The sequence below is a fragment of the Pelophylax lessonae genome, assembly GCF_965119305.1.
Source record: "Pelophylax lessonae genome assembly, chromosome: 11".
NCBI classification, from domain to species: domain Eukaryota; kingdom Metazoa; phylum Chordata; class Amphibia; order Anura; family Ranidae; genus Pelophylax; species Pelophylax lessonae.
Window position 1 is genome coordinate 96433309 of NC_138778.1, and position 14138 is coordinate 96447446.

Sequence of the window (14138 nt, forward strand, 5' to 3'; positions counted from 1 at the left end):
GCTGAAAATCAGCATTGCAGGGAAAAACCTGCGGCGTCCTGCGTTTTCTCTGCGTCCCATAAGCCGCCAAGGCAGCGGGGGGACACACTTCGTCCTGCAAACGTAGCGTCTGCTTAATGGAAGCAATCAACTCATCCATGATTGCAAGCTCTTCAGGCGAGCCAGGGGGAGAATTATCAACCCCCTCAACCTCAGCCTCTACCTCAGACCCCACTAGATCAAGAGAGGAGCGGGACCCCGATAGGGGGGTCCCTGCCAGAACAGCCCCATCACCTTCACCCTCAGAATCGGAGGACAGAGTAACTCTGGGCCATTTAGTAGATTGAGCAGCCACCAGCATTTGCACCTGGGCAGCAAGGCCAGCCACAATAGTGGCTAAATCCCCCCCTGGGGGGGAAACAGCGGTCCCCTGGCTTTCCACCAATACTGTGGGAAACTTGCCCTCCTGAGAATCCATTGCCCCTGTACGCCAGACAACCAAGGGTTAACTGCCCCCTTTCAGCAAGCGCGGTAAGCGCAGCCCACCGCACACACTCAGGCACAATGAGACCCCCACAGGGAATATACAGACTGAATACAGGCAATGGACAACAGGAATAGAAGGATAAAACCTGAGGAGACCCCGCTGCTGCTGCTGCCTCGACCGGTGTTCCAGGAAAAAGGAAGTGATGCTGCCAGGGCGCTCTATGTAAGCCTATGGAGGCTACAAGAAAATGGCCGCCGTGCATGTAAACCATGCGGCCGGAGCGGGCGCCGGTAAAATGGCGTCGTTTGGCGCCGAAACCGCCGCTCCACAGTGCATAAAAACACACACAATTTCATCCCATTATATGGATACATGTTAGATCGCCGCAGCGATCGCTGTATATGCCCCAACATGCCATTAAAAACATGCCCCACAGCACACAGCTTCCCACACTGCCCAGCCTGACACACACAGTGTCATACAGCTCCCCCCCCCCCTTGCAGCCCACAGCATGCAGCCGAGAGATAGGGAGACAAGCAGTGTGATTTAAAGGCAGGTTACACAGTCCCAGACTGAGACCCCCCCCAGACAGACAGGTCCCCACATAGACACACTTACCTCATATGGCGTGGGGAACCCGCACAGGCGAACAAGCCGCTGCACATGAGGCAGGGAGAGTCGCAATTCAAGACGCACACAATGGCGGTTAAGAAACCGCACAGCGTCCGGTGAGGTAGCCACCTCACCAAACATCCCTGCACCGAACAGGGATGGGTCGTTCACCGTGCCAGGAGCGTTACCTGGCTGAACGCTCGATGGCAGACTGGGAAGCCACTGACCCACGACCTGCGATCAGGGGGATCAGCCCGAGACCCAGTCCGCATGATCCTCTTCGTCCGAAGAACTAACTAATGCTGACAAAAACAACAGCTAAGTAAAGGTAGAGAAAAAACTCAAATAAAATATTAAAAAGAAGAAAGAGTCTGACACAAAAAGTCCCAGCACAGAGAGAGCCAGCCACTCCTGACAAGCTAGACATTAAAACTGAGATATGGTTGCAGGAAGTAGGAGGGTATTGACTGAGGGGACCACCCCTTGAGGGTGGGATATGTTAAAGCTTTATTGTTAACATATTCTGTTGCCTAGCTACTCCTTCGGAGCAAAGTCTAATACCCATATGTGACGAATATGAAGAGGCGGCGACTGTCGGAGGACGTAAGAGAAAACTGATTTGCTGAGGCAGAGAGAGAGAGGATATACCCTCTGGGACTGCCCCTAGGGTGTGGCCAGAGCATTTTATTTTCTGTCTAGTCCTACTCCTGTGGAGGCAACATAACCCGAAGGTGCTGTATCACCGAGGACTACGTCTGTCAATGAGCGATAGAGAAAACAAAATCTACTAGTTAACACTTTCTCCTCCAGACAAAGCTGCTGTCACAAGCGTGTCTCCCTTTGTCCTCCAGCTAGCTAGAGCAGCCTTTTTCAACCCTGGAGTGCCTTGCCAAAATGCCTAAATATGTCCCCAAAATTATATACAAGCCAGCAGATGGATGAAGCCTGCCTTATAGTTACACATGGCCACAGGTTTTCATTGTACACCAATAAGACCATCTAGCCATCGGCGTCCTAACAACCAAGGACTTTGCCCTGCCCCATTCTTTTCTGGAATCACATTAGCTGAGTAATGGAGAAAAGCTGAGGGAGAAGAGAAACATTGGAAAACTAGTCAGTGCCAGTGTGTAAAAGTGTATTGGATTTGGATGAATAAATCACCTCTAATGTTGGGTGTCCTACGTGTGTGGATGTTGATGTTTTATGTATAAAAAATTTGAATAGTTTTATACATTTTAGAATGGGGTGCCTCGAGACTGTCCATCATTTTAGAGAGTGCCTGGACTGAAAAAAGGTTGAGAAACACTGAGCTAGAGGATTATTTTGAATGAATATTAGGTGGTTGGACTTTTGGGCACCTTTATCTATATACTGACCTTTATTGCACTATATTGTAACTTGTGATTCAACTGATATTTATATTTCTATGTATGATCCACACGATTTGTGCTTATTATATGTGAATATTTTGGAATTCATGCTTTATACAAGTGGTATTTGCAGGGTGTATTTTTCACTATTTATTCACTCATTCAATCATTTTAGTTTATATTTTATACCCGTTTAAATTAGCCTAAGTGAGGCATTGAGGGGTCTTCATGGCTTGATAAAATTCTACACTTTGGCTTTAAGAATGTGAGAACAGCTTTATAGTTTTACTCCTGGAGGTCTTCATCAGTGCCATTTCTGAAATTATCTGAGCAAAATATATAATAAAACTGTCTAATTAATGAAGGAGCTTGTTATTTTCATTTATGAAGTCCGACAAGACCTGATCTTTGGGACTGTCAAGATGTTTGAATAGGGCAAGGATTATGATCATATACTGTATGTATGACCATAAAAAATTTCTTTATCTTGTTTAAAACATCTAGTCTAACCAAATGCAATAGATAGTAGTCTGAAGAAAGAGGTGGTTTTGAGCTGAATAATTGAATAAATGCTTGCCATACAGAATACAAATGCTTAAAATAATTAACGCTTCAAGGGTTGTTTGTTGATGAACACCGCCCATATAGTGCAGTTACTAAAAAACATTAATAATTTGGGAGTTTAATTAAATACTGAACTGGATTTGATGGAAAATCTAGTAGAATGCAAACAAATGTTTGCAATAATCAAATGTTTGAACAGTTGTCAATTGTTCCTTATATGTACAGTCCCCATATGAAAGCTTTGCAAAGTTTGCAAATGTGATGTTATTTAAGTTTATTTTTTATTTTTTTTTGTACGCAATATGCAAGCACAGACTCATCTGTAATACTGATTTAATATTTTGTATTCCCATCCCATATGTGTGTTTCGAATTAACAAGCATTTTGGTAAAAGACACTAATCTGGACATTTAGCAAACAAGCAAATTTGCATTGTCCCAGTAGACATTGTGCCAGAAGAACACATCAAATGTAGTACAAAACAGTACTTACCACATTGGGCCAAGCAAGGCCGCTGACCTTCCAGGCATACTTTCATGGCAATCACACGGCAGCTGTTTATATGGATTTTCTTAAAAAAATAAAACAACATTGTTTAGGCATATTCTGCTAGTTTTGTGTGTGCATTTTACAGTACTTTTTCCTAAAGTATAGTAAACATATAAAACATCAATTTAAATACACTAATATATCTCTGCTTTCAACACATCAACTTAAGGGACAATATGTTAATGTGCTGCTCAATATACCCCACCCACTTTCACATGCCATTGTAACAAGATAAAAAAATGTTTTTCACTTTACCTGTCAGAGGTCATAATGTTATGGCTCATCTGCATATATGAACAATATATATATATATACAGCTGGTAAAGTATTGAACACGTCACCATTTTTCTAGGTAAATATATATTTCTAAAGGTGCTATTGACATAACATTTTCACCACGTCAGAAACCACCGATGCAATCCATACATACAAAGAAACCAAAACAAATAAGTTCAGAAATTAAGTTATGTATAATAAAATGAAATGACACACGGAAAAGTATTGAACATATTAACCAGTTCCTTACCGGCCCATAGTCAAATGACGCCAGCAGGAACATTCCGTCTATCTGGGCGGCCTTCATATGACGTCCGCCCGTTCTCGCCGCTACTGCGCGCCCCCTCGGACAGAGCTCATCCCCGATCAAGGTAAAGAGCCAATGAAATTGGCTTTTTACCACATGATCGGCTGTGTCCAATTACAGCCGAGCACATGAGAGGCTCCAGTGCAAGCCGCTCGTTCTCGCCACAATGCGCGCCCACGGGGGCGCACAGTGCGGCGATTGGGGATGAGGCCGTCCCTCGGACAGAGCTCCTCCCCGATCAAGGTAAAGAGCCAAGAGCCAATTAAATTGGCTCTTTACCACGTGACCACCTGTGTCCAATCACAGCCAGTCACAAATGTCAACAAAGATGGGGGTAACTCACTGTTACCAGGTTCTCCTTCTCCCACACCGATCCAGTGTGAAGAGGAGATCTGGAAACAGTGAGTTACCACTTTACTGTGCATACTACTGTGCCCTGATTACCCCACCAAATAAAGAGGACCTGTCACCAGCTGATCCTAGTACCTATCTGTGAGCCCATAAGAGTACCCGAGTACCTTCCACCTGCTCATCAGAGTCCATTCCGCCTGCTTATAATGCTCCTAGAATGCCTAAAGGTGCTACTTGGATGTTGAGTCTCTTTATGTGGCCAGGCTGTGTAAAAGTCTCACACATGTGGTATCGCCATACTCAGAAAGAGTAACAGATTGTATTTTAGGGTGTCATTTTTGCTATGTACATGCTATGTGTTAGAAATATCCTATAAATTGACAACTTTGTGTAGAAAAAATAGGTTTCATTTTTTCCCACATTTTCCAAAAACTTGTGGAGAAAAAATGACATGTTCAAATAACTCATAATGCCTCATAGTATATATGTTGGAGTGTTTGCTTTCCAAAATGAGGTCATTTTGTGGGTGTTTCCATTGTCTTGGTACTCTAGGGCCTTCAAAAGTGTGATAGGTAGTCAGAAAGTTATACGAGTATTTATGCTTCTAGAACGTCTGAAGGTGCTATTTGGACGTTGAGTCTCTTTTTGTGGCCAGGCTGTGTAAAAGTCTCACACATGTGGTATCACCATACTCAGGAAGAGTAGCAGAATGTGTTTTGGGGTGTCATTTTTGCTGTGTACATGCTGTGTTAGAAATAGCTTATAAATTGACAACTTTGTGGGGGGAAAAAAAATAAAAAAACATTTTCTTCATTTTCCCAAGAATTGTGGGAAAAAATGTTCAACTTAAAAAAACTCACCATGCCTCTTACTAAATACATTGGACTGTCTACTTTTCAAAAATTGGTCATTTGGGGGGGGGGGGGTATTTGTACTGTCTGGACATTTCAGGGCCTCAAGAAAGGAGATAGGCAGTCAGTACATCAGGTGTGATCAATTTTCAGTAATTGGTACCATAGCTTCATAACTTTCACACAGACTACATAATATACACTAATTTGCATTATTTTTAAAAGAGATATGTAGCAGTATATATTTTGTTCCAAATGTATGAAGAAAAGTACATTTTTTGCAACATTTTATAATAGAAACTAAAAAAAGTGTTTTTTCTTTCCAAAATTTTTGCTCTTCTTTTGCTTATATCACAAAAAAAAAACCCAGTTGTGATCAAATACCACCAAAAAAATGATAAAAATTTTGTTAGGTTACAGTGTAGCATGACTGAGCAACTGTCATTCAAAATGTGAGAGTGCTGAAAGCTGAAAGTTGGTCTAGGCAGGAAGGGGGTGTAACTGTCCTGTATGGAAATGATTAAGAAAGGATGGTGCAAAAAGGCTTTGAAAGCCAAGAAACCAGCTGAAATCTATCAGTAATTAGAAAGCAATTCTGCCCCTTGTCAGTGCAAACTAATATTAGCTGGTTCAGTCTCAACTGATAGCCTATAAAAAAGTATCATTACCAAGGTGTCACTCAAGAAGCATTTCATGATGGAAATGATGCAAAGAGCTCTCTCAAGACTTTCGTAACCTTGTTGCAAAGCATACTGATGGCATTGGTTACAGAAGGATTTCTAAACTTTTGAATGTTCCATTAAAACACTGTTGGGGCCATAATCCGAAAGTGGAAAGAACATAATTTCACCATAAACCGGCCAAGTCCAGGTGCTCCTCGCAAAATTTGACAGAGGAGTGAAAATAATTATCAGAAGAGTTGTTCAAGAGCCAAGGACCATTTGTTGAGAGCTGCAGAAAGAACTGTAATTAGCAGGTACCATTGTTTCAAAAGAAAAGTCCACCCCATGGCCTGTATGCACGCTCACCATGCAAGACTTCATTGCTGAAGAAAAACCATGGTGCAGCTCATTAAAGGGTAACTCCACTTTCGTGGGGAAAAAAATCCGCAAATAAAGAAAAACCAATATAGCGTATACAATTGTGACAAATTATGTAATTCAATGTTATTAAAAATTACCTTTCCTTTTCAATCTGCAGCTGTTGTCATTTTCTGGAAAAGCAAAGCAATATGGCTACCTGGAGCGGTTCTGTAGACAGAATGTGTACTGACCACACCCCAGAAACATAATTTCCTACTTGTGTGATTGGCTCACCAATTTTCCCAGAAGTCTGCCCAAGATACAGGTTAGATTTCTGGCATCCCCTGCAACTAAAATTTCATTTTTTGTGAGATACTCCCAATAGGAAAACATCTAAAGGGATGCAGACCCCGCAGCTTTCATCAGAGCCCTGCAGCTGCCACAGCTAAAACCCATTCCCATTTGACCCACTCAGCACAGAGGCACAGAAGAACAAACAATGATTTCTTCAGAATAACAAAAAGGTAGGAATCTGCAACAAAGTTTGTTAAAATCCCTACAATGTACAGGAGGTCACCCAGAGGGGAATGTTTTTTTCTCAACAAAAGTGGAGTTAAAGCTTTAGAGCTTCAAAGTTTGCTGCAAAACATTTAGACAAGCCTGTGAAATACTGGGAGAATATAGTCTTTGGACTCTCTGGATGCCATAATACACACGTTTGGAGGTCAAATGGCACTACACATCATCCCAAAAACACCATACCAACAGTGAAGTTTGGAGGTGGGAACATCATGGTGTGGGGCTGTTTTTCAGCATATGGTACTGGCAAACTTCATAGCATTGAAGGAAGGACGAATGGAAAAATGTACGAAGACATTCTTGATAAAAATCTGCTGCCATCTACCAGGAAGAGGACGATGAAAAGAGGGTGGACATTTCAGCAAGACAATGATCCCAAACACAAAGCCAAGTACAATGATCCCAACCACAAAGCCAAGTAAACGCTTAGACCCGGTTCACACTACTGCGTGTGCCGGGTTCGCATGTCATGTCGGAGCGCACTGCTCCGACATGACATGCGATCAGCTGTGCGGTGCGAGTTTAGCCATACAGTTTGTATGGCTAAATTCGCACCGCACCCGCAGCAAAGACGCACAGGAGGCATTTTTGCTGCCGCATCAGGATCGGATCGCACAGCGGTTCACACTTGTGCGATCCGATCCTGTGCGAACTGCACGATCGCACTGCGATATGCGATCAAACTGGGGGTGTCGTTAAGATTACATTGACACCCCCAGCGGATCGCATATGGCAGTGTGAACTGCCGGGGGTGCGTGTGCGATGCGGGAACAGGCTGCGAATTCGCAGCCTTCCCGCATCGCAATAGTGTGAACCGAGCCTTAATTGGTTTCAAAGAAAGAAAATAAAGCTGCTAGAATGGCCCAGCCAATCACCTGACTTGAATCCAATAGAAAATTTATGGAAAGAACTAAAGATGAGAGTTCATAGAAGAGGCCCACAGAACCTTCAAGATTTGAAGACGGTTTGGGTGGAAGAATAGGCCAAATTCACACTTGAGCAATGCATGCAACTTGTTTCTCCATACAGGGGGTGTCTTGAACTGGTCATTACTAAGAAAGGATTTTGTAAGAATAAATACATTTCAGTTAGCATGTTCAATACTTTTTCCCTGTGTCATTCCATTTTATTACACAACTTAATTTCTGAACTTGTTTTGGTTTCTTTCTATGTACGGATTGCGTGGGTTTGTTACCAACGTAGAGAAAATGTAATGCCAATAGCACCATTAGAAATATATTTACCTATAAAACTGGTGACATGTTCAATACTTATTTTACCCGCTGTATGTAAAGCTATATTATGTTATGCAAGTGGGGTCCACTTGTCACCCCAATTCCTTACCCTTACTGGCTTGAGTTCCTGTTCAAGATCGGATTCCTGTTAAGCTTGCTACAAAGTGCTAAAACACTCACTGGTCTAGAGAAGAGATTCTGGATCACAAACTGGGGTTAATTTACTAAAACTGGTGCAAAATCTGGTGCAGCTGTGAATTGTAGCCAATCAGCTAACCTCAGCTTCAATTAACCACTTGCCCACCGCTCACATTGAGCGTACTGCGGCAAAGTGGCACGATCCCGTCCCTATGTCGCCGGACTCCTCCCCCTGTTTTCATTCACAGCGGGAGTCGGGCCAGGGGAGGAGCAGCGGCGATCGCCGCTGCTCTGCCCCGATCGTCGGGGAATCTAGTGAGGAGATCCGCCCGCCTGTGTAAACAGAGCGGGCGGATCTCCTAAGTGACAGGGACTGACAGATCGGAGTGTTCAGCATAGCTGGACATCCGATCTGTCCCTGTCTCACAAAGTCACCTCCCCCCCACACGTCAGTAAGCACCAGGCATACATTAACCCCTCCCTCTCCAATAAAATGAACCCCTTCACTGCCAGTGTCATTTTTACAGTAACAGTGCATATTTATAGCACTGATTACTGCAGTAATGTCACTGGTACCCCCAAAAGTGTCAAAAATGTCAGTCAAGGGTCCGATCTGTCCGCCGCAATGTCGCAGTCCCGCAAAAAAAAAAAATTGCAGATCACCGCCATTACGCGTTAAAAAAAAAAACACCAAAAATGACAGAAATCTTTCCCTTAGTTAGTAAACGCAATAACTTTTGCGCAAACCAATCAAAATACGCTTATTGCGATTTTTTTTTACCAAACATAGGTAGCAGAAAACAAATTGGCCAAAAATTTTTAAAAAATTAGATTTTTACATTTTTTTTTGGGGGGGGGGGGGGAATTTCATATAAAAAAAATGTTAAAAATAGTTATTTTTTCAAAATAAACGCTCTTTTTTTGTTTATAGCGCAAAAAGTAAAAATCGCACAGGTGATCAAATACCACCAAAAGAAAGCTCTGTTTGTGGGAAAAAAAGGACGCAAATTTCGTTTGGGTACGGCGTCGCACGACCGCGCAATTGTCAGTTAAAGTCGCACAGCGCCGAATCGCAAAAAGTGGCCTGGACGGAAGACAGCAAAATCCTCCGGTGGTAAAGTGGTTAAAGTGTCACTAAATCCACATCATTACCAACTATCAAATGCTGTGTTACATGCTGTTCATATTCACTCAAGTCACTATGGGATTTGTTTTCTGTATTCTGCAAAAAACCTGGTTGATTCTGCTGCGCTCTATCTCGACCTTCTGTTCAGCTGTGGATTTTGCAGCTATGGTAGCAACTCTGCAAATGCTTAGTTTTCAGTGAGTTTCTATGCTGAGCATTTCCTCCCTATCACATCTGAGCAGCACATGTAAATGTAGATTCACACATGTGGGAGTATACACAGTGGTAATTGGCAGCCCACTCCCTACCTCCTCTTCCATGCCCATTAACCAGCTAAATACCAGGAGCTGCACACAGTTTTTTTTCAGAATGCACAAAGGTAAAAATGGGATTTTTGACTTACTGTAAAATCCATTTCTCTGATGTTCATTGTCGGACTCAGCTCCTGATCTTCTTGACCATTGGGTTATACTGCCCCTTATAGGAGTAGGACACTAGACAGAAAAAAAAAGTCTGGCTACGCCTATGGGCAGTCCCAGGGGGTATACTCCCCCTCTCTGCTATAGGTACCCAGTTTTGTTACAAGCAGTGTCAGAAAAATTACAATTCCACAAAGGGGTGGGTGCTGTGTCCGTCAATGAACATCAGAGAAATGGATTTTACGGTAAGTCAAAAATCCCATTTTCTCTTTCGTTCATTGACGGACACAACTTCTGATCTTCTTAACCATTGGGACCTCTCAAAGCAGTGTTAAACATGAGGGGTGGGAACAGCAAAAAAGAAAATTCCCAAGGCTAGCTACAGCCAACCAGATAAACAGGAGCTCAACCAAAACAACTGAAGCTCACCTGAAAAAAACAATCCTCAAAAGAGGACCAGATCCTCTAAACAGCAGCCTGCAAAAACCTTGCAGCCAAAAGAAAGCATCCGCAGATGCCAAAACATCCACTTTATAGAAATTTGTGAAAGTATGCACCGACGACCAGGAGGCCACCTTGCAAACCTGCGTCACTGACGCCTGATGATGGAAAGCCCAGGAGGCAATGAACGCCCAGGTACAATGTGCCTTGACAGGGAAAGGAGGAACCTGACCCTTGATGGAACAGACCTGAATCACCGTCTGTCTGATCCATCTGGAAATGGTTGCAGAGGAAATGGAAAAGCATTTCCGTGGCCCATCCGTGAGCACAAATAGTGAGCCTGACTTCCTAAAAGACTTCGTAGCTGCCAGGTACACCCTAAAGCAAATTCCCTTTGGATGCGTTGGCCTGGCACACAGGGAAGGCAAAACAATGTCTTCATTCAAATTAAAATCAGAGATAACCTGAGGAAGGAACGACGGACAGGGGCTTGGAACCACCTAATCACTGTAAACCATCAGTAAGGTGAACAACAGGATAACGCTGCCAATTCCGACACCCTGCGCGCAGAGGTCAAATACACAAAAAATGTCACCTTCTGGGTCAGCTTAAGCAGGGGAATCTCCCGAAGATTATCAAAATCTGGAGGACTGAGAGCACCAAATCGAGATTCCAAGGTTGCAACAGGAACTGCACTGGAGGTGTCAAGTGCCTAACTCCATGTAAACAAGTATGCACCAGAGAGAGTATGTGGACAAGGGCTATTGAAAAAAGCCGCTAAGGCCGACACCTGACCCTTGATAGTACTCAAGGCCAGTTTCTGCTCTACCCCCCGTTGAAGGAAGGTCAAGATCCAAGTCACCGAACAAGAGCAAGGATAAACCCCAAGAGATTCACACCACACAATGTGCTTTTAACAGCGTTGGAAACATCGACTTAGACAAACCTCTATCCTTCCGCACCTGGCGTTCAACAGCCAACCCGTCAAAGCCATCAACTGTAAAGCAGGATGGAAGATTGGTCCTTGGGACAGCAGATCCTCCCTTAGAGGAAGCTTCAAAGGAACGTCGGCGACCAGCCACACCAGTTCAGCGTACCAAGCCCAGAAAGGCCAGTCCGGGGCCACTAAGATGACCAGAATTCCTTCTGCCTCAATCCTACGTAGAAGTCCTGGCAGAAGCTTGAAAGGAGGGAAGGCGTAAATCAGACGATACTGACCCCACAGGGCCACCAGGGCATCTGTGGCTTCCACCAGAGGATCCCATGACTGAGCCACAAACCTCTGCACCAAAGATGACCCACCGGAGACACAACTGATGAAACACCTTTGGATGAAGGGACTACTCCCCCTTGGTCCAACGCCTGCCGACTGAGGTAATCTACCTACCAGTTATCCAAGCTGGGAATGTGTACAGTGGCGAGGGCTGGAACAAACCGTTCTGCCCACCTTAGAATGCTGGCTACCTTCAGAGCCGCCAGGACACTTCTTGTGCCCCCTTGGCGATTGACATAAGCCACGGCCGTGGCATTGTCCGACTGAGGTCCAGAATTGGACGCATCTTGCCTTCCTTCCTGGTTTGAGTAAAACCCCCGAAAATGTTCTCAAGTCAGAACTGGGACCATCAACTGTAAAGTAAAAGGTCTTGCACCGCCCCAAAAAGAGCCTGTAAGCGGACCGGGGATAGTCGCACGTCGGAAGGAAGAACCTTACCGGAGGGCAAGAACGAAACTCGATCTTGTAACCAGACTGAATTACCTTGTGAACCCACTTGTTCTTGTACCGGGGGAGTCCACCGGTGCCGGAACAAGTAAAGACGTCCCACCACCCCCGATATGGGTGAGGCCGCACCTTCCTGCTGAAGGGGTTTTGTCTGCGGGTCTGGAAAAGCCTGCACTTGACTTGCAATACCAAATTCACTTAAAACCTCCAGAGGAGGCCCAGAAGGGCTCCGATCTCCTGTCAGTCAACACTGAGGGACAAAACAACTTCTTATGAGCAGAAAAGGAAGGCCCAAGTCTAGGACCTTGCCCTTTGTAACAAAGCCTATGGAAGAAAAGGTACACTACCCCCTCTATGAGACCTTTAATGATGTCATCCAGGGTAGCACCAAACAGGCGATCTCCTTGGAAGGATAGATCAGTCAAGGCCTTTTTAGAAGTCTGGTCCGCAGACCAGCATTTGAGCCAAAAGACACACCGAAAGACCACTGCCGAAACAGAGAGCCAAGCCACTAGGGGAGCCGCATCCAAAGAGGCATCACAAATAAACTGCAGCCCCTGGACCAGCTAGTCCGCCAGCTAATCATAGGCAGGGGGGAACTATTCCCCCTCCAGGTCACAGCGTAAAAAGCTTAGCCCACTTGGTCAGAGTCTGCGACACCAGGGCAATGGTGAAAATCAGCCTCAGTGCCGAACCAGCAAGGGTGTACAAACTTCGGGCCACAGCCTCCGTCTTCCTGTCAACCGGGTCCTTAAAGGCCGGGGACTCTTCAACCGGAATCATTGTTTCCTTGTTTTAATCTGGAAGCAGGGGAGTCCACCACCGGTGGAACAGTCCACTTCTTAATAAGGGATTCCTCAAAGGGGTATCGCCCTAAAACTCGCTTAGAGACCCCAAGGAGTGCTTTGGTCATCCCCACTCTTCAGTGACAATCCTGTCAAAATAGGAGGGGGAAAGGGAACTCCTTTGCCACTCTGGATGGATTGCAAGTGCCAAAGGAAACCTGCGCCTTCATCGCAGCTGCGTCCTCCAAAGACGGAGGTGGATTGCTGATGTTTTGGGGATGTGTGAGCTACAAAGGCACTGGAAATTTGGTCAAAACTGATGGCAAGATGAATGCAGTATGTTATAAAAAAAAAAAAAAAAAAAAGGAAAAACCGGATTTTTGACTTACCGTAAACACCTTTTCTCTTAAGTTCATTGACGGACGCAGTACAATGGGACGCAGGAGTAGGACACTAGGCAGAAAAAGTAAAAAGAAAAAAGGGTACACCCCCTCTCTCTTCCTGCATAGGATGTCAGTTTTGTATCAAAGCAGTATCAGAACAGTAACACCAACCCAACTCAAAAAAGAGGGGTGGGTACTGCGTCTGTCAATGAACTTAAGAGAAAAGGATTTTACTGTAATGGGCCATACACACTATAAGATTTTCTGAAGACTTTTTCCTTTAGATTTACCAAAACCATATAATATGAGGTCAAACCTAAACACTTTCAATTTGTATGCAATCTGGCAGGCCATCGCACTACATAGAAAAGGTAAATCTGAAGGAAAAAGTCTTCAGAAAATCTTATAGTGTGCATGGCCCATAAGTCAAAAATCCAGTTTTCTCTATTGTTCATTGATGGACGCAGTTCTCTGATCCATATCATTAGGGACGTCCCAAAGCAGTGCCATAAAATGAGGGGTGGGAACAGCAGAAAAGAACAAGCCCCCAAGGCTAAACAGTCAACCAGGCAACATAGGACTCATCAGAACAAAAGATGAGGCCCACCTGAAACAAACCGTAAACACCCTCAAGGAAGGCTGAAAGCCCTCCAGACAGCAGCCAGTAAAACTTTGCAGCCAAAAGAGGCATCTGCAGATGCCAGCACATCCACCTTATAAAATTTGGTAAAGGTGTGAAAAGACGACCAGGTAGCCGTCTTGCAACCTGAAGCACAGATGCCTGCATGGCGAAAAGCCCAGGAAGCACTAGGCGCCCGAGTAGAAGGCGCCAAAACAGGGAAAGGTAGGTCCTGACCCTTAATTGAAAAAGGCTGCACCACCGTCTGTCCGATCCATCTGGAAACAGCTGCAGCAGTCGCAGGCAGCCCTGTTCTAGGGCCATG

The 14138-nt window shown here is 44.6% G+C and overlaps 1 protein-coding gene across 4 annotated transcripts in view; it reads right to left on the minus strand.

The window, feature by feature from the left end:
- Positions 1-14138, minus strand: part of TRMT1L (tRNA methyltransferase 1L) — a 313438-nt gene that overhangs the window by 111939 nt on the left and 187361 nt on the right. For all 4 annotated transcript variants that reach the window (XM_082272088.1, XM_082272087.1, XM_082272089.1 and 1 more), the window contains one exon: positions 3505-3583. In XM_082272088.1, the coding sequence (XP_082128214.1) occupies positions 3505-3583 (79 nt within the window). The remainder of the gene's footprint in view (positions 1-3504; positions 3584-14138) is intronic.